Source organism: Lithobates pipiens, unplaced genomic scaffold, assembly GCF_037356315.1.
Source record: "Lithobates pipiens isolate NorthernLeopardFrog02 unplaced genomic scaffold, aLitPip1_a1.2 Scaffold_19, whole genome shotgun sequence".
Classification (NCBI taxonomy): Eukaryota; Metazoa; Chordata; class Amphibia; order Anura; family Ranidae; genus Lithobates; species Lithobates pipiens.
Window position 1 is genome coordinate 153165919 of NW_027507764.1, and position 27403 is coordinate 153193321.

At 38.2% G+C, this 27403-nt stretch overlaps 1 protein-coding gene across 3 annotated transcripts in view; it reads right to left on the bottom strand.

The window, feature by feature from the left end:
• ZNF385D (zinc finger protein 385D) overlaps window positions 1–27403 on the bottom strand; it is a 506733-nt gene that overhangs the window by 102101 nt on the left and 377229 nt on the right. For all 3 annotated transcript variants that reach the window (XM_077491412.1, XM_077491413.1, XM_077491411.1), the window contains one exon: window positions 10396–10555. In XM_077491412.1, coding sequence (XP_077347538.1) covers window positions 10396–10555 — 160 coding nt within the window. The remainder of the gene's footprint in view (window positions 1–10395; window positions 10556–27403) is intronic.

The following is a 27403-nucleotide window of genomic DNA, read 5'->3' on the forward strand; positions in this document are numbered from 1 at the left end:
GATACGAAGGTTTTGGTAGTCGGTGTATCCGGTCAATAGACAGTTCAATGGCTGAAAGATTGGGTAGTAAAGAGGTGAACAGGTCGGTAGCATAGGAGCGCAAATCCGAGGCTTGGATGGATTCAGGAATTCCTCTAATCTTGAGGTTGTTCCTCCTGGACCTGTCCTCAATGTCGGCCAGCTTATCTCTAACCCATGTGGACTCCCCTTCTTGCAGATCGTGCGCATCCACCAAGTCATTTATGGTGGAAGCAAATTCCCCCATCTTGCCTTCCAAATGATCAACCCTGTCTTCCACCTTTCTCACAGCTCCGCTGAGTCTATTCATGCAGCCCATCAAGTCAGCTTGGAGTGTGCTCCTCAGGGAGACCAGCATGTCCTTCAGTACCGTATCCAGCACTGGTTGATTGGTAGTAGGATAATTGGAGATAGAGTCATGGAGTTCCCTGGTGTCATCCTCAGAGTCTGCAGCCGGGCTCAGCGCGGGACTGCATCCAGAGCCATCCAGCTTCAATTTCACTTTAGCTGGGCTCCCCGAGGGAGAGGATGCCGGTGGGGAAGCCTGGTCGCTGTAGGAGTCTATATTGTTAGGGGATGAGGTATTTGTGGGCAGTTTTAGTTTATGCTTTGCAGTCAGTGGAGAAGGGTGGTCGGCGCCATCTTGCCTACCTTGATGGCGCGGTTGGAGGAAGAAATCCGTGAGCCGCTGAGGCTTCGATGAGCCTTTTCGCTTGCCCATCATGCTCACCAGGTGTGCCCCTCTCAAAACGCCAGGTATGTGGACGAATATCGGGGTCCTATTAGCCGCTTGTCGCCGTGTTGTCTTTGGGGAAGCAGGAGCTCTGGAATCAAACGTCCATTCGGTTCCGCTGCAGGCCACGCCCGGGCGGAATATCTGTTTTGCCGTGCTAAAGGGGAAGTATGTACAAAAAAATAATAATGATTAACTAGTTTAGGGCTTGATCTAGTTTAGTGAGTGCTAGTGATAGTATTGGTGTCAGTGCAAGTTAGTGTCAGTGTATGTGTCAGTTAGTATCATATATTTCGTGCCAGTGCAAGTGTTAGTGTTAGTGTGTTTAGGTAGGGCAAAAAGTTTACTATTGATTCTTGGCCCTACTATGGGTACAAAGAACAAATAATGTATACGTGTGGTTTCACTAGAATCATTAGGTGTGGGATACTTTATTTTGTGTTTTTTTGGTGGTACATTAGAGTAATGGCATAAATATATACAGCTAAATTTAAAAACAAAATATATTTTTTGCTGTTTTGGGTCTATTTTCCTTTCATAATAAACTATAATCAGGGGATATTGATGAACATTTACCACACTGAAAGCCCAGTCTGTCCTAAAAACAACAAAACAAAATCCACCTGGATACACTAAGTAGTTGCAGTGATATGTACAGTTTTAGTTACACATGTAAAAGTTTCAAAATTGTGTTTGGGCATTAGGCCAGGTTGGGATCAGGTCCACCTGTCAGTTTCAGGCAGACCCGATCAGACCATCTATTGCTCTCTAAGGATGTCAACCGACATCCGACGGATTTTGTCCAAAACTTGTGTTGCATACACACGGTTGGACAGAGTTGTAGGAAAATCCAATTGTACATAACGTGATGGCGTTATTTCGTTACGCCAGGACTACGTTCAGGCTAGTAGCCAATAGCTTCGGGCTAGAAATTTGATCTGAGCATGCGTGGCACTTTGTCCGATCGGAATTCTTTACACACAATTGGACAAAGTCCGATCGGATCATGTTGTCGGAAAGTTTTATAGCCCGCCTCTAAAACTTTGTCCGTCGGATATTCCGACGGAAACAGTCTGATGGAGCCCACACACAGTCGGATTATCCGACATCACGGTCCGATCGGACATTTTCCGTCGGAATGTTCGACCGTGTGTACAAGGGCTTAGACATTTTTTTTTTAAATAAAACCGTGAAAGTGATATTCACCATATATTTAGAGGTAGTTAATCATTCCTTCTAATTTAAAATTAAGGGAACATGCATCTGAAATATTCACTGCCTTATAAAATATACCCCATCATATTTCATTTTAATTAGAATGAGTGTCTTTTCCTAAACATCGAATAAGAGGGCGTATTACTTTTTGTGAATGTCTTACACTTTGGAGAATGGTGACCTCAACAAAACATAATTGGCAATATGCAAGGTTCAATTTAAAAAAAGAAATGTTTATTTAATAAGGTACACACTATGTACAAGTAAAAATATAAATGTAAAAGTTCCAAGAAATGTTTAATGGGATTACCAGGTACAATTTATCCACCAGTGATTGGTCTTTCTCTCTCCAACTGGTTATGTGAATAAAAAATGTTATCTTTGTTCGATTACTAGTCATGTTGCCATCCCTCAGTCATTTATTAAATACCATACATGTACATGCACTTGCTGCTTCCCAGATTATACTGTATGCATTAGCACTAAATTATGAGCAAAGAGCAAAACAATAGTGTTTTACTTTACAGTAAATTATATGTAAATTATAGATCAAAACCTCAAATTATTAATGGCCATTGCCTACATATACAGTAAAAAAAGTCTGAAGAAATACAACAGAGCATAACTGTAAGATAAGTATATACTAAAAGTGGTGGAGTAGTGATTGGTAGTTTGCTATTTTAAGGCTTTAAGATTTATAATTTGAGAAGTACGATAGGAAAAGAATCTGTTAACAGTGGGGTTACAACAATAAAAGAAAATTACTATTCAGGTAGTATAGTCAGAAAAAGTCTATGCTGCTGTAAATTGTTCTCTACAGTCTATTAATTTGAATATTCTTTAGTCATTGTCCTTGTATGGAGGAATAATGCTCCTGGATGTAAAAGACTGGAACATTTTGAAATATGTTCTACAGAAAGCTAATATTGAAGAACTGCATACACTGGCATTAGAAATGCCAGTATTTGCTTTAGGAGAACGGGGCATGTGAGTCGTAATGCTAGGAAGAACCAAGAATAACATCTGTTAATAATTGTAGATAGTTACTGTTTGCTTAATGGGTTATAGTATTTGCAAAGTCTTATGTAATCTGTTCATTTGGAAAAGGAATACATTAAGCAGACATAATTCAAGAAGCAGCAGCAGAAGGTTTTATTTGTATTTGTGAGTTCTGGAAAGATTTCAGAAACTAATATTTAAAAAAAAATCACCAGTTCTGTAATATAATCCTTTTTTAGTTTGTATGCAGGAGAAATATAGCTTGTTACAGTAAACTGTGGTTTCTGACTAGAGATGGGCCGAATACCCCCCTGTTTTGGTTCGCACCAGTACTCCCGAACAGAGAAAAGGTTCTGACCCAAACGGCGAACCCTATTAAAGTCTATGGGACCTGAACTTGAAAAATCAAAAGTCTCCATTATGAAGGCTTATATGCAAGTAATTGGCTATAAAAAGTGTATGGGGGTCTGGGTACTGCCATGGGGGACATGTATCAATGCAAATTTTTTTCTTTTTTTAAAAAAGATTGTTTTTACAGGAGCAGTGATTTTAATGATGCTTACAGTCCAACAATAGGAATGAAAAAATCCTTTAAATATAGTGCCTGGAGGATCCGTTTAGTCTGCCTGTAAAGTGGCGCATCTGTAACATGTGTAGAACATGCTGAAGCAAAAATTTTATTTCTAAAGAAAAAAATGTAATGAAATTTAAATTGCTGGCAATACAATACTATTGGCAGCAATAAAAAAAACGGTGTGGGGTCCACCTTCCAATCCATTATAGATCCATGTCCGAGCATGCAGCTTGGCAGGCCAGGAAAGGAGGGGGATGAACTGTACCAAGCCACATTCCCTCAACATGGAGGGGGTGAGTGCTGATTTTCGTTTATGGATGTATTAATAATACATGTTATATAATACTAAAAATTATAATTTTTAAATAAAATCAGCACTGCAGACCTTTATTGGGTGCCAGGAGCATACTATATATTGTGTAATTTGAACTTTTATATTTATTATTTTAGCTTTGGCAAAGATACCACCACTTTGCCTTGCATAGGTAAGGTGACATTGACTCTTTAATGACCTTCTCATGTGGAAGCATGTGATCCTCTCTCCTCCACTATACAGTGATGAGTTCTGGCAATTGACAACTAGCACTTTATCCTTTGAAGAAGAGGAGAGCGTCACATGCTTTTATATACTTGGAATTGTCAAGTATTTCCATGGACTCCAACAGGTGAGAAGTGCAGTGGGTAAGTATGGTAAAGGTGAGCATTAGTGGAATACAGTAGTGTCTATAACACAAAATCTAGCAAAGTGGTATAATAGCAGCTCATAAAAACAGGTTCATGGCGTGAATTTGGCCCTCAGTAAAATAAAAATAATTGTTTTTTTAATAACTGGGAGAAACCCAATGAAACTATGCCTGCACGTAAATACAAAAGCTACCATTACTGACATTTTTGAAGATGTGTGATTTAGGGCGGTCATCCTTATTCTTGTTTATTACTTAGTGATTAAGTGACTTAGTGACTAATAAACTATTACTTGTGTGTCTTGCCACTTGATATGTTCATGCTTATTCATGGTTAAAGGAATACCAAGTAGTAAGAAATGGGTCAACCTTAAAACTTGCGTCCTGAAAAAAAAGCTCTCATAATTTTCAAGTTGACCAATAAGAATGCTCAGGCAGCAGAAGGCGGGGTAAAACTCTGGTTGTAATGATGATTACGACATGTGGTTTTCACTAAAAGTAACTTACTTATGCATTTACATTATATGCTCATCTTGAATTTTCCAGGTTTGTGACAGGTTTATTTTAATATCCAAATAAAATCATATTTAATATTGTTTTAATTGCATTTAACTTTGAATACGGGTTAGTCTCCGGAAACAATGTAATTTCAAGAACTATAGCATGCATTAACAATAATAAACATTTAGACATACAAGATGGTTTCGAACTCAGACACAAATCATTTCAGTCTATCAGTTTTATAGGGTATTCTTGTACATAAACTCTCAGGTGTACAGAGGTCTTTTCATCAGACAGCCCATTGAATGTCAATGTAACACCTTGCTACTCTGATGTATTGGTCTATTTAGATGCATTATTATCAGTGAGCCAGTGTGCTTATTCTGAAATGAATGTACACACACCATACACACTAAAAAAGCTTGGTACAAAGCATTATGGTAGTGGTTATGAATTAAACTAACAGAAATTAGAATTTGTTAGTGTTAATTATAAACTATCTGAGATATCATTAGGATATATTTGCTGCATGGCTGTAACTGCTGTGAAGGTTAAAAAAAAACATCTCTGGTATATTAACAATAATGTTAATAGTTCTATCTCTTCTCGTAAAACAACATTTATAGCTCTGCTTATAAGGTAAATATTTCTGTATCATTTACTAAATGAAGTGCCTTCCTATGTCATCAGAAGGTGTATTATACTATATTCAGTTTTAACGTTGACATACAGTATTTGACACTTGATATGCATTTTTACATTTTTAGGCTAGAAGGTATACGATCCCATTTGCAAACAAGCATTCCAATGAAATAAAAGGAAACCATAAAATGAATTAAATCAGCCACCTCCTGAGCCTTTCTATTGAACAGTGAGCTGGCCAATGACAAACTTGGCTAACTATTAGTCTTGTCAATGTTCAATCGTAATTATCTGCATGCTTAAGCACTAGGCTACAAATATTGTATAGATATATTTAATTTAAAAAAGTCTATGATATTTGGAAGATCTTACTGTTGAAACTTAGTAACTTTCCTTTTTTTGGGGTAATGGGGGTAATTTAACCACTTACTTACTGGGCACATATTCCCCCGTCCTGCCCAGGCCAATTTTTAGCTTTCAGCACTGTCACTCTTTGAATGACAATTGCGTGGTCATGCAACATTGTACCCATATGACACTTTTATCATTTTTTTCCACACAAATAGAGCTTTCTTTGGTGGTATTTAATCACCCATGGGGTTTTTATTTTTTGATAAACAAACAAAAAAAGACAGAAAATTTGGAAAACAAGTAATTTTTCCTACTTTGTTATAAAATAAAACAGTTTTTATAGTTTGTTATAACATTTTGCAAACAGGTAATTTTTCTCCTTCGTTGATAGCACTGATGAGGCTGCACTGATAGGCACTGATAAGGTGGCACTGATGGGCACTGATGGACACTAGTAGGTGGCATTGATGAGGTGGCACTGGTGGGCACTGATCAGAACTGATGAGGCTGCACTGATAGGCAGCACTGATAGGTGCACTATACTGAAGGGCACTGAGAGGTGGCACTGATATGTGGCACTGATGGGTACTGATAGGCAGTACTGATGATGAGGCACTAATGGGCAGTGACTGTCAGCACTGGTGGGCACTGATAGGTGGCACTGGTGGGTATTGGGTAGTGGGTATAGATAGATGGCACTGGTGGGCACTGCTTATCAGCAGTGACTGTCAGTGTGTGGGACTGATGTCCCTTTTATACAAGCCGGTAATTGGCTTATTTTCTCCTCATGCTGCTGCTGGAAAAAAAGCAGATTGACGACTTCTGTTTACATCATGTGATCAGCTGATTGACAGCTGGTTACATGATAAAGGGCCGGGATTGGTCCTTTACTCTGATCTGTGATCAGCCGAGTCCCATGGACTCAGCGATCATAGAGTGCAACACCCGCCCCCCCCCCCCCACCTAGGCCGGCAGTGCAAGCACGGGAGGATTTACATGTATGCCCTGCTGGCAATTTAAGCCCATGCTGTAGCTGTCTTTCGACTATAGCCTGGGTGTGAAGAGATTAAAAACACTGTTGGGGCTTTATTGCTGTCTGTGGCACAACTAGGGTGGTCTTTACTGTGATATTAGGACAAGAAAGCAGGGGAACAGACTTAAGTGAAACTGGAATACACCAACAAGAAGAAAAAATAAAAGAGTTTTTAACTCTTCCCAGTCTGCTAAAAGGTGTTTTTCTCTGTCCCTTTCCCTGAGAAATTTCTCATTGCTTCCTGTTTAAGTGATAACATTTGCTGTGGCAGAAAGTAAGAGTATATTTCTTATGCAAAAGTAATAAAAACCTGTTCAAGGTTCTTACTCTCTACCATTATATTCAAAGCAAAAAATATATTGAGCTTTGAAGATTGTTTTCTAAAGATAATTGGTTTAGTAGTTACATTTTGCCAATTTTTGTCATTATCAATACATGATACAAATCCATTAAAACAATTATCAACTTCAGGATCTTGAGCATATTTTAACTATTGAAAGCAAACTCTAAAATACTTTTAGGACATTTAGTATATGTAAAAAAAAAAAAAAAACTCTTTGACAATTTGCAGATGTGTACATTTTGAATACTGCACTTTAGGTGCATACGTACATACAAAAAATGTGGAAAAAATTGCATATAGATCTGTGCAACTTTGCCTCAATAAAGTAACAATAATATGTACAAGCTTCTACAGTATTTAAAGTGAAGATTGCTCAGATGTAGTTGTTTTATGGATATTTCTTAATCACTTGCCGACCAGCCACTGCAGTTGCATTGCAGCAACATGGCTCAGCTGCGAGAATCACCATCAAGTTCCGTCGCTTCTTCTGAAAGTCACTAGGAGCATGCCAGCTGCTTGCCCCCAGAGCCGATGTGAGTTCCCAGTGGTCTCGATGGCCGCCGGGCTCCCACGATCATTCGTGACACGGCGATAACTGGGATCTCTGTGGGTAAACACAGAGATCCCGATCTGAGGGGAGAAGACACAGATCGTGTGTTCATATAAGGTATGGACACCAGTCTATCTCTTCCCCTATCTAGTCCCAACCCCCGCTTCAGTTAGAACACACACTATGGATCACAATTAACCCCTTCATTGCCCCCCTTCCCTGCCAGTGACATTTTTACAGTAATCAATGCATTTTTATTGCACTGATCGCTGTATACATGACAATGATCCCAAAAATGTGTCAAAATTTTCCACCATAAGGTCGCAGTCATGATAAAAATTGCAGATCGCCGCCATTTCTAGTAAAAATATAATAATAAAAATACTATAAATCTATCCCCTATTTTGTAGACGCTGTAACTTTTTCACAAACCAATCAATATACACTTAGGCCGCGTACACACGCGGGGACTGTTCGCTCAACTTTGTCCGTCAAACAGTTTCAGCAAACAGTCCGCTCAAAATTAGCATGGACGGACTTGCCCACACACGACGAACGAACAGTTTGCTGAAACCGTGCGCGATGACGTGAACAGCACGTACGACGGGACGGAAAATACGACGTCCTATACACTGCATTACAACTTTCAGCGTGTAAATCCTTTCTGAGCATGCGTGGAACTTAGTTTGACGAACAAGCCTACACACGAGGGGACTGTTCGCTGAAACCAAGTTTCAGCGGACAGTTTTTCGGAATTTCCGAAAAACTTTGTTCAGCAGACTGTTCGCTGAAACTGTCCGCTGAAAGCCCACACACGGGCGGACTGTCCGCCGAAACACTGTTCAGCGGACAAAGTTGGGCGAACAGTCCCCGCGTGTGTACGCGGCCTTACTGTGATTTTTATTACCAAAAATATGTAGAAGAATACATGTCAGCCTAAACAGAGAAAAAATTTGCTTTAAAAAAAAAAGGGGGATATTTATTATAGCAAAAAGTACAAAATATTGAATTTTTTTAAATTGTTGCTCTTTTTTGTTTAATGCACGAAAAAGAAAAAACGCAGAGGTGATCAAATACCATCAAAAGTAAGCTCTATTTGTGGGGAAAAAGGACGTCAATTTTGATTGGTTGCAACGTCACATGACTGCGCAATTGTCAGTTAAAGCAGTGCAGTGCTGTACCGCACAGGTAGGGGGTAAAATCTTCCGGGGCTTAAGCGGATAACATATGCAGCCATTTTCAAATAAAGCTCTTTATACTTTAAATTGTGCATTTAATCCTTTATCTTTAATTCCTAAAGACATTTTCTTGTGCCTGAACCGCTGCAAGAAATTTTCCAGGTTGAGTTTGTCCCTTGGGGTTACATACTTTTTTGCAAAATGCTAAATAGAACTAACATGGCGCATGAATCTAATGATGATCCATTCATTAAAAAAGTGTTGCTCTTTATCATTGAAAATGATCATTGTATTTAAAGAGAGCCTACCATTCCATTGCATAGTTTCAGTTCTAAGAAATCTAAAAGAATATGATCTATGCATTACCAATAATGGATCTAGATCAGAGGTTCTTAAGCATTGTATCAAGCCACAACAACTATACAAGCTTTTGGGCTATCCACACAAGTGTCCTAAAATGTGATCCGATCTTCATCAAAGTTAAAATAAGTACTGTTAATTCCTATACTAATGAAAGATATCATAATTTTGACATACAAGGGTTGATATGGCATTTTGCATCACCCAATCCCAACAGTTAACTTTGTCCTCGTTTTAACTTATTTCAGTTCAATAGAGGGCACTTTCACCCCCTTCTTGCCAGGAACAATTTTTAGCTTTTATTGATCCCACAGTTTGAATGACAATTACTCAGTCATGCTACAATGTATCCCAAAAACATTTTTATCATTTTTTTTCACAGAAACAGAGCTATCTTTTGGTGGTATTTAATCACCACCGTTTTTTTTTTTTTTTTGCAATATAAGTTTTCTATTATAAAAATTGCATTTTTATTGGCTTTTTACCCTGATCGGGGATGGACTGTGTCAGAGAGATATGAGCCAACGAGAGTAAAACATCAACAATCGCTGAGCAGCATATACAGAAACAGTCTGGACATGTGGAAAAGAGCCATTTTCATTTGCTCTTTACCCTGATCGGGGTTGGGCTGTGTTTTCCAAGGGACATTCCTCATCCCTGGGGGCTGCATGAGAGCAACTAGAACGGGCGGGCATCATATGATGGATGGAGGAAACGTTCCTGCCGGCATAATTTTACAATGCGCCGGTAGGGAAGTATTTAAAAAAAGCAATTCAGGCAAGAGTTGAACTCAGTTTGATTGGGGAGGCTCCCACCATTTACAATGCAACCTTAACTGTTTCAACCAAGTATATACTAAGGACATGGAAATGTAAAATTTGTGTGTTCAGTAAATAATATTGTCTATTATGGAGGACTTAGATGAAGATGATATTAAACATAATATTAATGAATATTAATGAAGATGATATTTAACATTCATGCAGAAACCCTCAAATTTTTTAAGGTTTCACAACCCGCCACTCACCACTGTATCTACTTCATTTAATCAATCGTTGATCTACCTGATTCTGAGTGAATACCACTATTGTTAGTTAGATACGGAGTGGTTGCAGAACCCACAATCTAGATCAACACAACTAATTAGCATGACAGACACATGATTGGACTGATAATGAAACAAGAAAACAAACAAAAGAAAAATTATTGCCTAACCTGTTTTTTCAGAGTTGCCATTGATGCCATTGGTGGGGATATTGAAGATAGTCTTTGCGTTGTCCTTAAGCGTAACCATTTTCTGCTTAATTTTCATGGCTTCCAGTGCTTTAAGCTTCTTGGCATGTTTAGTGCCTTTGTAGTGGGCCGAAGCCTGGCCCTACAAAAGGAAACAAGATGAATTATGCGATTAGGCTCATTTCTAGTCTTACATTTCTGTATTAACACAAATATGTCAGTTATTCTAGATAAAAACAAAGTGAACAAAACAAAACCAAAAAGCCCTTCGTTTTGTCATTAAATGCAATGAAACAACTTCTTTAAATGTTTAAAGTTCTCTCTTCTCTTTATTGTTTTATTGCATACCAATATCTTGTTTTTTTAAAACATGGTCTGGGGCAGATTCTGTCTTCATTGTCTTGGTAATCACTGATGTGAAAGATATTGTGTATGCAGGTACCTACCTCAGCAGCCTTCATAGCTGTCACTGCAGGTAAACCCTGGTCTATTCTGATCGAAAAAGCTCCTGCATGTCTTTATTCATGTAGAAAAAAGTCCCACTAGAGCTATTATATTTAAGTGTACATGTTTAGCATGTTAAATTAATAAAAAAACAGGAAAACCTTTATGCTGTGCATAAAAAATATGTAGGAAGTAGGGATCTCTGCTTGTTTGTATCAGATAAACTGTAAAAGGGAGACTCTTTAAAGTGGTTGGAAAAGTCACCTGAAAGGATGTAAGCCTAATATGTTTTGCTATGGCTGTCATTTTATTAGAGACATGTAAATACCTTTGTTCAAAAAAGATTTCCACTGTGCTGTATTAATACAGATACATTTCAGTGAAAGGTACCATATGAGTTTCAAAAACTCTGAATAACCCAGAGTTTTCCATTAATATCTATTTACTTATACAGTATGTAGAAATAGGAATTTAGAAGTATTTTAAAAATAGCTAGTTCATAATTAAACAGCAGAAGCCCAGATGAGTCAGTAAAATGTAGAAACAATACTAGTCCACACACTGCTCAGCCCTCGTACACACTGAACGTGGCTTTGAAACTACGCAACATTTCATCTGAAATCATATGATCTTAAAGCCACAAATTTAGGTGCGACATGAAAGACATCTGTGCGACTTCATGCACCCAAATTTGACAAAAGTGCAGGAACAAGTTCGCAAATCGGTGCGGCAACACAAAGTCGACGTCACACCAATTGGATCGGTGCCATTGCTGGCAATAGGCTGCCACTTGTCATGCGATTTGACCTTTAAAATCCAATGACAAATCGCTTCAATGTGAATGAGGGCTTAAAAGGGATTTATTTTTATTTTTGGGGTCTTGTTATAATATTGTACATGAGAAGCCAATTGACTTTAGGAAGATAATTTTAGTTAGTGTGAAGTTATATTATAAAAACATTTTTTAATATGTATAGTTTATAATTATAAATGTACATGGGGCAGATATTCTTTCACATTGCATATGCAGGCTCTGCTTCCTGCTCTACTGTGTTACATAGTAGTTTTGCTTTACAGATAATCTCTATCAGTCTGCAGATCATCGGAAAACAATGAACTCCTTACTTGGGTTATATTTTAACAGCTGTTTTTTGGATGTCTTAAACAAAAAGTGCTTTCTATGGCCTGGTTCGCATCTATGCAGGTTGCAGTTTGCATATTCCAGGTGCATTTTGCTTTTTTGGAACCATTGAAGTCCATGGAACCAAAAACCAGAAAAAAAGTCCCTGGCTCTTTCCATAAATTGCAAAAATGTGAACTACATCCATAGGAAACCATGTTAAATGGATTGTAGTGTGTTTCCACAAAACTGAAAATGCACTAAAAAATGCATAGGTGTGAACCAGGCCTAAAAGTGGGCACCTCAAGGTGCCTGGTATTAACTAATGTGTCCAAAAAGCCAATCCAGTTCATAGTTATTGGTTTTCAGGTTGAGACATCAAAAGAGGAAAATCTATGGTCGGACTTTAAAGGCACAACAAACAATAAAAATATACAACAATATTAACATTTATTGAAGTATACATGTAATACAAAAAACAGAGACATGAAAGAAATATAAATAAAAATCATATACACAAAGAGCAGTCTATATATGATGTGAGCCCTAATGCGGACAGTTAGCGCTTGTTCACACTATAGCAGAGAGCTGAATTTTTCTGCAAGGGCACACAGAAAACAATGGTTTTCTATGTAACCTTTCACACTTTCCCGCAGCTGTCACCTTCGGTGCGGAATGGTGCAGAAAACTGCAACACTGCTACAGTTTTCCACACCACTCTTCAGGTGAACTGTGCCAAAATGCACAGAAAAGACCTGCAGCAGGAGGAATCCAATGGAAAGTTGGGGTTGATCGGTGTGGCGGGGGGGGGGGGTAATTACAAGAACCAATCTCCCTGTATGGATTTCCATGAAGCAGTTGAAAACTGTTTCTCCTCCCCCAAGTCTTTCAGCTGCTTCATGGAGCTTGGTTCTTATAATGATCACCCCTCCAGATTCCCACTCCTGCCAGGGGCCCCCTGTGTGCTCCCCTGGCCACACCAGGTCCCCTTACAGTGCCTGGCTGCCCTTCTCTCCTCTCCCACTGGCTGCTGCTGGGAATGCTTTCAGGATGGAGAGTGGGGAAAGGGGCCATTAAATATGTAATTTACTGACCCCTTCTTTTCTGCTTGAACACAGTGAGTGATAAGTGCCGATTGTTCCTGTGTCCATTCATAACTAAAGCATAGTAAACCTTGTCTCCTGTTCATTTATCTGAAGTTCCCTTAGTCCCTTTTCTCTGTCTCAAAAGCAACATTTCAATATAGCAACTATAAAAATGTGCACTTATTTAAGTTTTTTTGTGCATGCTGACACACATTTTTGGACTCGTAGCTTTGCAATGAGTTTAACTAAACCATTTGGTTTCAATGGGCTCCCATTGTGTGTCCAAGGGCCAAAACACATATGTGCCTTATTTCTTTTTAAGTCCACCTCAATCAATGCAAGTGTTCTTTATTATTTTTTGTTTGTTATTGAGGTATGCTGAAGAGCATGTGAGTTTGTTTACTCCATGTATGGACACTGAGTGTCATTAATAATAAATGGAAATGTACTGAAACATAAATACTGTACATACAGGTATACATGGCGCATTTTTTAAACACACAAAATAATGCATGGTAACACAGACACACACATGCGCAAACCTTAAATGTTACTTTTTTTATTCATTGGATCATTGCAGCTCAACCTATTGTAATCCTAAGGGAACATTTTTTGAAGTACTCAAATGCTCAATGGCCTAACAAACTATGCTGTTTATAATCTATAGAAGAATTTAGGAATTATACTCAGTTTACATTTTAAAAGTACAACTGGAACAGTGGAATTGTCTTCCCCAGATTTTTGCTGTACGTGCTATGGATAGAGGACAGCGAAGGACATCCATTGATCATTTTGAGTTACACCCTAAAATGACTGAAGGCCAGGAGAACAAACACAGGTGTCCAAAATATTCCACTTTGATTTCGGGTTTTATGTTTTTTTTTATTTCAGATGTGGATTTATTTCAGATTTATGTAACACCATCATTAAAAAAGTTTCATTTTTACTGGTTGAAAAAATGTTTATGCACACTGTTTTTTGTCGATGTAAATGACAGCCAGTGAGTTAGAGCAAAACAGGATTGTGCTTGCATAGTAAACGAGTTCATCATTAATCATGTCCTACATAAACCTTACACTGAGTGAATCTGTATTCATTATTTCCAAACTGTAATCAAAATGTAATCTATCAGTCTTTTGCACAAATTAATGTAAATTGTTTCAAGCAAGCATCAGCAGCAACTTGATTACCCTTTTCGGCTCTGATGCAAAGTGATAGCTATAGTTTGCTCTGTCCTGTTGTCTAAGTGATTGGTGAATTAAGTGACATTTATGCTCACTAATAATTCATCACTTATTCAAACATCATTTGCATAGAATTCCATAACAATCTAAAAGAGGATATCGATAAATAAGTGCTGTGGAAAATGTTGACATTATTTTAAAGTGCTACCAAAATGCAAATCACTTCTTACAGCCACTGTTCTCATTTTACTAATACTGCAGCTTAAATTTAGAAAACATATACAAAACAATGTGTCCCTTGGGCTTCTGGCTCCTCATTTAGTTAAAATCTTTTGTCCTATGCATACAGTCACCCACCACCCACAGCTGAAGTTTTCCTGTGAGGCAAGGTTAATAGAACCTGACTATGTCCTCCCATTCTGCCCACCTTCTCCAGCTGTATTATAACTCCTTTAAATGAAAGATGTTCTATGAATGGAGGAAGCAAAATTTTAAATCACCCTTCTGTCCTCCATTCAAAGACCATTTTTTATTCATGGAATATACAGTATAGCTTCTATAAATGGAGGAGGTTAGAGGAAAGGGTGAACATAGTCGAAACTCTTAAGTGCAAATTACAGGTCCCACAGCTCTATTAACCCCAACCACACTGAAAGATTACAGTTGCCTAGGTGGTTGGGAATTGAAGGAGGACTTTAACTAAATGAGGGGCCAGCAGCACAAGGGAAACATCAGGCTGATAGTAAGTTATGTCTCTTTTGCTGATTTTATTTGTTTTTACTAAACATAGGCTTTAAAATGGCAGTTTCAAACAAGTGGAATTGGCTATGAGCTGCCAAGCCTTTCCCAGCAACCTGCATTGATAGTGGTTACAAAATCACTGGCATCTCGCATTCCTCTTGTTGGAAAGTTGGTAAACTTCAGGGAAAATCAATGTCCTTGGTTTCCATAGCTAGATCAAAAATTTCCAACAAGCAGAGCCTTTATTTGAACTATGAAGATAACTTTATAATATGAAGCGAAATTCTCCTAATGCCCTGTACACACGGTCGGACATTCCGACAACAAAATCCGACGGATTATAGGCCAAACTTGTCTTGCATACACGTGGTTGCACAAAGTTGTTGGAAAATCCAATCGTTCAGAACGAGGTGACGTACAACAAGTACGACGGGACTATAAAGAGGCCAGTAGCCAATAGCTTTTATCTCGTAATTTATTCTGAGAATGTGTGGCACTTTGTGCATCGGAATTGTCTACACATGATCACAAATAACGATAATAAATACCCACGAATGTAAACTGCAACTGTCGCTAGGATAACTGCAGTTTTCTCATTTATAATAGCGCACGCCCAATCCAATTGGTTCATTTTATCTCATTGGATATGTCTTGTTTGGCAATTAGTAGGTGTTCTCAGTTAATTAACCCTTTTGATACTAATCTCATTCCTATCATTTCTAATATATCTTTGAAATATTTTTTTTTTTACCCAAGATCTTGATCTTTAAAGGTGACCATACACTGCAATCAGTTAGATCTTAAATAAATTAGATTTAGTGCAAGAGCCTGATTGATTTCCTATCATTTGAATTAATTGTTCAAGGGCATCTTCCTATTACCTATTTTTCCTAAATATAGAGTTGGACAGAGATTGGTCAATCAGATTGTATAGTGCATGACCATCTTAGGTGCCAAATTTGGAATGTAGATGTGCCATGACCCACTTGTATTTTCCAAAAGATATTTCATGGGCATTATACAAGGCACATGAGAATCCATTTTTTTTCAAGACATGCTAGAGTGATCAGGAATCTTCAAACTATGGCTCTCCAGTTGTTGCAGAACTACACATCCCACAGGCATGGTAAAACTCTAAAATTCACAGACATGACTAGGCATGATGGGAATTATAGTTCCTGAACAACTGGAGGGCCGCAGTTTGAAGGCCCTTGCGCTAGACCATTATTATGCCTCCAGAATTGGGAGTGTGGCATCAACCCAACTTCTCTCTGCTGGTGGACACAAGAACCTACATCTATAGCTATATATTTGGGCAACACAGTGGTGTAGTGGTTAGCACTTTGACCTGGCAGCAAAAAGGGTCCCTGGTATGAATCCTGCCTACGACACCATCTGCCTGGAGTTTGCATGTTCTCCCTGTGCCTGCATGGGTTTCCTCCAGTACTCTGGTTCTCTCCCATACAAACACCACCCCTTGTAAAAAAAAGCGCATCTATCTTCAGAAACCCAATTTTTATGGAAATTAATAGTAAAGCAGATGCAGATTTCTAAGACTGGACTAACAAAGGTTTCTAGTGAAAGGCAACTGTTTTTTTTTTCTAGTAAACAAGGTCTAAATGGGCCATTGACATGCATCTCAGTTGAACTTAGGGATGTGTCTTTGCAAAGTTAAACTAAATTAAATCCTTTCTTATTTTTGCTTGGGGATAGAGTTCAGAGGCATTAGAAGTCTTGTCAGTTTTTGGGGGTGTCTGCACCCCTGACCGGGTACAGACACCTCCCAAATTTTGCCACTTGCTCTTTCAAATTTATTCACTTTGTGTCACATAGCCAAACAGGAAGTGAGTGTAAAACCCTACCAAAGTCTTTTATATGGGACACACAGGTCAGTCTAAATCTTTTCCCCATTAGGTAAATTGCACTTTAGCATTTTGCTGTGTACACCCCAAATTAGTAGGTATCTTGGACTTTGGGGTTTATTTACTAAAGGCAAATCCACTTTGCACAACGAGTGCAATTGGAAGTGCAGTTGCTGGATATCCGAGGAGGACATGCAAGGAAAATAAAAAACAGCATCTCTGTTTCTACATAATTGATGATAAAATCATCAGTGCTTCCCCTCAGATTTACAGCAAGTACACTTGTATTGCAAAGTGGATTTGCCTTTAATAAACTCCAAAATACCTAATAATTTAGGGTGTACACAACAAAGTGCTAGAGTGCAATTTGCCTAATGAGGACACAAGTTAGATGGACCTGTGTATCCCCAAGGAAAGACATTGGTAGGGTTTTACTCTCACTTCCTGTTTGGCTATGTGACAGCAAGTGAAGAAGTGAAGCCAATGTTGAGGAAAGGGACACAAAGCCCAACCTAAAAAAGACAAGCAGGGGTTCTAACATTCACTTGGTTTCCCTCAAATGCCCACAGTTAGAATAGGATTGTCTTGAGCTCGATTTTAGCCCAGTGCTCTAAATCAGTGCTTCTGAACCCTGACCTTGAGTACCCCCAACAGGCCATGTTTGCAGGTTTTCCTTCATCTTGCACAGGTGATTTAAATCAGAGTCAATGGCTTGGTATTTTGGACAGCTAGCTAGTATTACAAAGTATTGTCAGGGTATTGCAGAGTATTGCAGAGTATTGGCAGGGTATTGTCAGGGTATTGGCAAGGTATTGCAGAGTATTGGCAGAGTATTGCCGGGTATTGCAGGGTATTGCATAGTATTGGCAGGGTATTGCAGAGTATTGCAGAGTATTGGCAGGGTATTGCAGAGTATTGCAGATTGTTGGCAGGGTATTGTCAGGGTATTGCAGAGTATTGCAGAATATTGGCAGGGTATTGCAGGGGTATTGCAGAGTATTGGCAGGGAATTGCAGAGTATTGGCAGGGTATGGAGGGATAGCTGTCACAGAGCAGCGCTGTGGGCACTACAGATCCAGCCCACAGCGCTGCTGCCATCCAATATCTCCCCTCCACTGTACAGATCTGTACACAGAGGGGAGAGAGGAACCAGCATCATCATGACACCGGTTTGTTTACAAGTGATTGCTCCATCCAGCGGATGCACCAAGAGGCTGCGGAGCACTCTGCAGATCACGGCGTGTGCGCCCCTAGGGGCGGTTGATGTAATTACGGTAACGCCACCCAATTAATGGGAATGGCGTTACCATGAGGGGAAGAGTAATCAGTTAGATTACTCGTTAACCTCTAAAGTAACAGCGTTAAGTAACGCTGTTTACTTTAACTCCGTTAGTTACATCACTGCTAATATGTCGCACTGATGGGCACTGATAGGTAGCACAAATAGGCAGCACTGATGGGCATTGTTAGACAGCCCTGATTGGCACTTATAGGTGGCACTGATGGACACTGATAGGAGGCACTAGTGGGCACTGATAGGTGGCATGGATAGGCAGTACTGATGGGCACTGATGGGCAGCACTGATGGACAGCATTGATGGGCAGCAACAATGAGCAGGCACTGATAGGCACTAAAAGGCAGCACTGACTGGCATCACTAATGGATACTGATTGGTGTCACTGATGGGCAACTATTTGTGCCCTGATTACCTGTATAGGTCTTCCTTATGAGGAGATGCCGCTAATCGACTCTCGTCACCACACATTCTGTCAATGTCGAGGAGAGCTGATCAATTACACTTCCTTGTTTACATGTGGCCTGCTGTGATTGGACACAGCCGATCACATGGGTAAAGAGATGCTTCATCTGCTCTTTATGGAGATTGGGGTCGTGCTAGGTCCTAGGAACACAGCGTGACTGCAATCGCCGTGCTGCATGCCCTCGCAGGCACATGAGAGCCGCGGTTCTCGGGTGCCATCATATGATGTTGTCCCACAATGTGAGTGTAATAGTCATTTTACTATACGGCGGGTGGGAAGTGGTTAAACAAATAATATTGTGGATATTAATAAATAATATCAATATCATTGATTCACTCCCACTTCTGTTTGTTAAGGGTAGGTCAGCAATGAAACACACAACGCAAACTGTAGGTGACTGTATTGTATGAAGGTTTAACATGAACAGCTTAGCTACTGATTGGGAAATGTTACGTAAAACAATACGTTATAGGCATAAAAATTACAGGCAAAGATTAACAGAAGAACCAATAAAACATTCCACCATATTACAGAACCAATTATAAGTGGCATATACCGGTAACTCACAGGTACATATTCACAGTAACAATAATACAGAGTAGATTATTAACTCACAAACTTATGCAATGTTACCACTCCCCTCAGTCACGCCTGTCAAGTTAAGGTCTCCCCCGGGTCCCACTCTGTCATAATTATATTTGTTCCTTCTATTTGCTATCATTGAGAAATCTCTGATTGGTCCGAACGACACAATCATATCTTTCTCATGAAAGCAATTGGGTAGAACTCGAGTAATTACATCTCTCATTGCAATTTGTAGTCACTGTGTCTCCTGAAAGTATATGTTCATTAAGGCTGCCATCACCCTAGACTTTTGAATAAATTATCACCACATTAGCATACCAAAGTCCTATAATAAATGGAGAAGCAGTGTCTGGTAACTGGCTGCCACCTTTTCATTAGTACTAAAGACAAAAGGGCAATCTTAATTACAGTATGTAATATTTAACTTTAGTATACCAAAGCCTAGTTCACACTGCTAGTATTTTTTAATTCAACACAGCAGGATGAAAAAAAACTATCACTGTACTAACACAAGCAATGTTGGTGCATTAATCTCCCCCCAGCCAGAATATACTGATCAGTTGGTTTTCCAGCATGTCTCTTCAACAAATGCTGGACATTAGACTGACTTCTGTTGGACAGACAACTGTATACACTAACTGAATGTCAGCACGTGTGTACTCAGCCTTATGAAGGCAGGGAAGATTCGTTATTTTGATGAACAGGAGTCAATTTTGTCAATACAATTTGAATTTTTTTAATCCATAAAAATATATTAATTGCATATATTGTATGTACTACAAATGTATATTTTATTGTGCATTGCCATTTCTTACAATATTATAGTAGTACTATGTGTAAATGTAATAGCATCATATTATTACAGCATATACAGAACATTTTAGCTAATTCTGTTTCATGTAAATCAAAATGTAGTGTATTTTATGTTATAATGGTAGGATCAAATCCACCCAAAAAAATGGGTCACCAAATAGAAATCCTTACCACATCTAACAGTATGAATAGTACTTCTAATAATCCCAAAAATGTAGTATTTCAATTAGGTATAAAATATTATTTATTGTTTCTAAAATAATAATGTCAGTAATTATAATTACTAATAATACTTTGACTAATAATAGTAACAATACTTTTACCATGATTTCACAATTAATATTATTGATATTAAAATACCATTACCATTATTAATAAAAAAAATATGTATATTAAAAACTGTGCTTTTAAATGCTCACAATGACAGAATAAAACTGGACAAAAAAATAGTGCTAGCGAAAAGAGAAGATATTACTGGCACAGCAGATGAGAAATGTGTAAGAATATATATTGTACATATACAGTTAAGTTATTCAGACAGAATATTGTGATAGACTGCCTGGCACCCCGCCTAGGCTCTTCTGCCAAGATACAGCTTTTTCCACTCTGAAACCAGGAAACAGGTATTATAGCTGAGTATTGCACCCAAGAACTAGAAGACACTAGTTTAGGTGCAAACTGAAACTCACCCTTTATTCTAAATTCACACATAATTTATACCCCACAAAATCAGATACGAGTTTGATCACATTGTCCTAAACAGCGCAAACTGTAAACAGTAATATCATCAGTACATCTAACAGTACATCCAATGACAATCTAACATAAACATAAACACATTAACATCCCACAATAGTTTGGTAACGAGGTGAAGTAGACAAAATACTAGCAGACAGACAAAAACAATAGGTGACTCAATTAACAATGGAAATTCACACCTAGGAGGCACACAATGGGGAAATATACAACGTGAGAAAAACACCTTGATAAACAGATTACACATAACAGACAGAAGCATCAGGTTGTTTGAAGCTGATTATAATCTTCTGCTTAGAGTCTCTTAGTCTAGGAGGGGGTTTGAAGCAATCAATGTTGGTTTGGACACAGATGCCCCAAATCTGTATCCAGGTCTTAGGTTCCCAGAGTTTGTGTGTTTTCAGGGAGACATGGACTTGCATGTGAATAAAAGCCACTTCAAGGGTCTCACACCCAAAGAATAGAGCCCCTCAAAAGCCAGGGCCCATGGTCAATAGGCAAAAGACTACCTTGCAGTCCTCTCCAAAAGCCCATATCCCCGCTGGGTTTGTCATTAAATTAATTCAAAAATTACCCCCATTGTATTAAGAAGTAGTAAATGTATTGTCACTGGCTCACACAACAGGAAAACAGACCAAAATTGTGAAAATATATGAATGGGGCAAAGAATGACATTGTATCTGTACATTTATTGTACAGGTATGTGCAGTACTGGGGAGAATATACAATCAAAGGACAAAATGAGGAGCTTTGGATTTGTGGCTGTAATGGCACTGATCGGGAAGCATCCAAAGTAGGTGTTCAGTGAAATAACAAGGGGATAGCTAAAATTGGAGATGAGATGAATTGCAAAGGAAAAGATTGACCCTTGCATGAATATGAAGGCTAAAAGATTAACCCCTGCATACATAATGGAGAATGGGGAAAATGGAGATCACTATAAGGTTAAATGCAGGAAATATTAGGGCACAGATGTAGGGGTGAGAAGTAAAGTGTGACAAAGGGAGGACTGTGGAAAGCTTGAGAGTGAGGCGTTACTAAAAGTGGAAGTACACAGATGTGATTGGAATGTGGGCATAGAGAGATAAAATTACTTAATTTGATAGTTGCTGTAAATGAGGGGCCAAAGCTCTAAAAAACTGGAAAAAGTTACTAACAAGTGAGACAGAACAGAGCAAACAGTAACTGAAGTTCCATACCAAACAGATTTAGCAGATTTGTATGAATTACAAGATCTCTATTGTTTTATTCAAGCCATCTGAAATGAGGGTATTTAAAATGTATGTTACCTAAACAGTTTGTATTTCTGATATGTATCTGTTATGCCATGTACTTGTTTACACAAGTATCCTGTTCTCTTTGCATTGCTTCTTTGTGTGAAATACCGCAATTGAAATGCCCCGATTGAAATTGCATTTGAATGTCTATAATATGAAATGTGAATCATAGTACTACCTATTATTGTTACTATAACTTTTCATTGTATTATTTTTTTTAATATCATTGCACTCATAATTATAATTTTATGAATGATGATTCCTATTTTATGTATAATTAAAGTTTTAGAAATTATTAGGATTTGCCAATTTTGAGATATTTTCTTAATTACTGGATTATTAGATTATTTATTATTGCTATTAGTATTATTTGTACTATTATTATTGTACCATTCGTACTGTTAAATGCCGCTAGGCTCATTATCTTGTTGCCCTATATTTTGGTACGTTTAAACCTTTTGTTACAATATTTGATATGCATACCTTTATAACATAAGTACAGGCACTATATTTTGGGTTATGTAAGACTGATTTATGTAAAATGATCCGGTTATGCTGTACTAATATTCGGCCCATAATAATCATCCATCTATACAGATTATCACTATAATATGGTTTCATTATCACATATACAATATACTATTAGTCTATTTATAAATAATTTTACATATATACAGTATATATATATATATATATATATATATATATATATATACAGTATATGCCTTTTGGGTATTTTTAAGGTCCAAAAATGCATTGGCTTATTTACTTTTCACAAGAAATGTACTTGACTTGCAGAGTACTGAGGCATTCTTGATTTTCCTATTACATTCACTTCAGGTAAATATTCCCGGTGCATATGTTTTAGATTGTGTGGATTCAGTTAATATTTGGTGCGTGTCATAATAAATGTTTTATAAATATATCCTTTATATTATTGGGATAAATCATTTCAGCGTAAGCTTTCAGCAATTAGTATTGTTGATACTGTTGATGTATGCACTTTACGTATGCACTAACAGTAAAACTACTCCATATATCCCAGGCAGCAGTCTTTAATTTTCATGTAATATTTTAAAAGCTATACTTGGAAGAATCAATACGATTTTTTCAAGGAATTTTTATAGCATGATAGTTTGTGTTACACACAAAGGTTGGGTACGTATTTTGCTTTTATTGTACACAAGAAATGTCCTACAGTCCAACAAATTTTAATGGAACTATTTTGGCTACTGCTTTATCCAGAGGAATTTTTTTCCTCTGTATGTCTGGCTATATTTGCATGGCTAATAAACAATTTCTTTGGCCAGCATGCTAGCCAGATGACATCAGCAGCATGATGGTTACACATCATTTATAAAGGATAAGCTTTGAAAAGGGCTGCACAATAACAAGCATTCACCATTCTGGCAGCTGATTTTACTCAATTTATCAATGTCTGTTGGTTCAGTTGTTTAGCAGCTGTGGTGATTTTTGGGGTACTTATAGTGTAGAATCAAATATGTTATTTTCATTGAAGCAATGGTCCATACATGTCTGGCTCTACTCATCATAATATGCCCATTGTGGATAAAGGACACTTATTTATTTTGTAGATAGATAGATAGATAGATTCAAAGTAAAGCATTCTACTAAACCTGTGTATGTGTATACTGTGGTATAAGTACAGTAATGCTATATCTTTTTAAGTTGCTTTCAGTAAATATTTGAATTAAGAAATCAAACAGTACATATTTACAGTATTTTTTATTTTTTTTGCTTAGCGACCTAGCCAATAACACATCTCCTATCGAGATTGTAAAGTCTTGTTTTTTTTTTTTTTTAAATAACAAACTTATACTCACCTGCTCTGTGCAGTGGATTTGCACAGGGCAGCCTGGACCCTAATCTTCTCAGGTCCCTCTTCTCTGCTCCTGACCCATCCCTCCTGTTGAGTGCCCCCGCAGCAAGCAGCTGCTATGGGGGCACCTGTGCCAAGCTGAAGCTTTGTGTGTCCATTTAGACACAGAGATGTGGTTTGGCCCTGCCCCCTCTCTTTTCTGATTGACTAACTGACTTTGATTGACAGCAGTGGGAGCCATTGTTGCCACTGCTCTGTCTCAACCAATCAGGAGGGAGAGTCCCGGACAGCCAAGGAAATTCTGTCAGTGTGTAGGCTCCATCGGACATTTTCCATCGGAATTTCAGTCACACAAAATTTGACATCTGGATCCGACAACAAAATTTGTTCTCCACGCATGCTCGGAATCAAGAAGAAAAGCTGCATTGGCTTTTGAACTTAATTTTTCTCAGCTCCTCATACACGTTGTACGTCACCGTGTTCTTGATGTTCGGAATTTCCAAAAAGATTTGTGTGACCGTGTGTATGCAAGACAAGTTTGAGCCAACATCCGTCAGAAAAAATCCATGGATTTTGTTGTTGGAATGTCTGATCAATGTCCGATCGTGTGTATGAGGCATAAGACTACACCAATAGATTAGGAATATGATCCCAGTATTCCCACTTGGAATAGAAAGCTGTTAGACATTGGTTGTTATTAGGGATTGACTTGAACATTAGGTCTTCACCTGTTCGCTGAATAGCGAACAATTTGGGGTGTTCACAGCAAATTCAAAAGCTGCGGAACACCCTTTAAAAGTCTATGGGAGAAATCAAAAGTGATCATTTTAAAGGCTTATATGCATGGTATTGTCATAAAAAATCCTGCCCCAAGGGACATGTATCAATGCAAAAAAAGTTTCAAAAACAGATGCTTTTTTGGGAGCAGTGATTTTAATAATGCTTAAAGCGAAACAATAAAAGTGTAACATTCCTTTAAATTTCATACCTGGGGGTGTCTATAGTATGCCTGTAAAGTGGCGCATGTTTCCCATGTTTAGCACAGTCCGAGAGCAAAATGACATTTCTAAAGGAAAAAAGTCATTTAAAACTACTCGTGGCTATAATGAATTGTCAGCCCGGCAATACACATAAAAGTTTATTGATAAAAACAGCATGAGATTCCCCCATAGGGGAACCCCAAACCAAAATAAAAAAAAATGCTTGAGGGTCCCCCCCAAATTCCATACTAGGTCCTTTAGGTATGGTATGGATATTAAGGGGACCCCCGCACCAATTTTTTTTTTTTAAATGGCGTGGGGTCCCCTAAAAAAATCCATACCAGACCCTTATCTGAGCATGGGGGGCTTATTGGAAATCTTTTAACAAGGGGACCCCAGAGCACAGGCCCCCCTGTGTGAAATGGTAATGGGTTACAAATGTACCCCTACCATTTCACCAAAAAATTGTGAAAATGGTAAAAAAAAAAGACACTATACACCTTGGGACAAGTTCTTCATTAAAAAAATAAAAAAAACTGTCCTACAGGGTCTTCTTCTTCTTCTCGCGCTCCAACAGACTGAAAAAGAAAAAAAAAGCCGCAAGCTGACTACGATCTGCTTCCATGAGAGGCACCCTCCGTAATGACGGGCCTCTCAGATGGCAATTCTTTTATAACTAAGGGCAGGGCCACACAATGAAATCACAGGGTGACCCTGCCCCATCTGGCGCATGGGGACATCCCTATGGCTTCACTGTAGCATCAGAGGGGGCAAGGTCACTCGGTTACATGACAGTTTTATTGTTTTAATAAAGGACTTGTCCCAAGATGTGTAGTGTCTTTTTTTTTACCATTTTCACACATTGTTTGTGTTGCGTGCCCGGATAAGGGTCTGATATGGATTTTTGGGGACCTCACGCCATTTTTTTAAAAATTTTGCTGCAGGGTTCCCCTTAAAATCCATGCCAGACCTGAAGGGTCTGGTAGGGATTTTGAGGGGGGCCCTCACACCATTTTTTTAAAATTTTGGCACGGGGTTCCCCTTAATAGGCATACCAGACTTGAAGGGCCTGGTATGGAATTTGGACCCCCACACATTTTTTTTTTAATTCTGCTTTGGGGTTCCCCTGTGGGGAATCCCATGCCGTTTTTTATTAATGAACTTTTATGTGTATTGCCGGACCGACAATTCATTATAGCCATGAAATTACTTTTTTCCTTTAGAAATGTCAATTTGCTCTTGGACTGTTCTAAACACGGGAAACACGCACCACTTTACAGGCATACTATAGAATCCCCCAGGTATGAAATTTAAAGGAATATTACACTTTTATCATTTCACTTTAAGCATTATTAAAATCACTGCTCCCAAAAAAACTGCAGTTTTTAAAACTTTTTTTTCACCCAGGTCCCCAAACACTTTTTAAGACAATACCATGCATATAAGCCTTTAAAATTAGCACTTGTTATGGGCTAAGAATTTCTTATATAAATAATGAGCATTAACTCTACTGATGACATCTGTGATATTAAATGATTTACTGGATTGCCAATCCAGCCAACACCTTCTAAGCAGTTACATCAACGAAAAACAGGCATGGCCTTGTTCACAGAGGTGTTCGTGTATGGCAGTTGCAATTGTTAGTATTCTGGCACTCTCCAGAATTAAAATCCTCCCTACAGGAGATCTTGTACAAATTCAGTTACACATTTTTTTGCCATTTACCATTTTTACCATTTGCATTTGTCAGTAGCTACATACAGCTGGTATGTTTTATTTTTTTTATTTTTGATTCATTTTATATTTTAATAAATTTTTCTATTCATTAAAATATTTTTTTTAATCTACAATGCTTTTACACTACCCATAAGCCACTGCTCACTTCTCCATCATGGATACATTATTGAGTGAGAGCGTGACCTTGAGGTGTGTGTGCTGTGCAGACAATTTACCAGAAACGGAGTACAGATCTAAGTTGGTGCTTATGATTGTGGCCTGCTTGTGAGGTGAAAAGATTGACGCAGATGGCTGGAGAGGCATTGTAAAGGTGTTGAGCAAACTGTATACATCCCCTAACATGCTTGTTCCTGATTAGGAGATACTTCATACGTATGTATGGGGAAATTAGAAGATATGCTCACAAATTCTTTAACTTTACCAAAATGTTGGTGGCCTCCTTTGAGAGCTAACCTACTATTGTCAGTGATTCAGTCAGCAACAGTAAAACATGGGATCTTAGGTACCAGGGTATTGTGAGCTGTGCTACTTGATTAGTGAGAAATGTCAAACATTTTAGCAATGTATGCACCACAGTAATAACATATTTCTAACACCTAAATAAATGTGTGATATATAATTGTGTGTTTGTCGGCTTACGTTAGTGTTAAACCTCCTGCAGGCAAAAGCATCACTCTGTGAAATCTAAATGATTTAATTTTGATTATGAATTTAAACACATAAGATATTTGCAGTACATTTCAATAGCATTTGTAAGCTTTATCCTGTGTTAAATAAAGTTTTGTTTTCATTAACAAGGTTATTG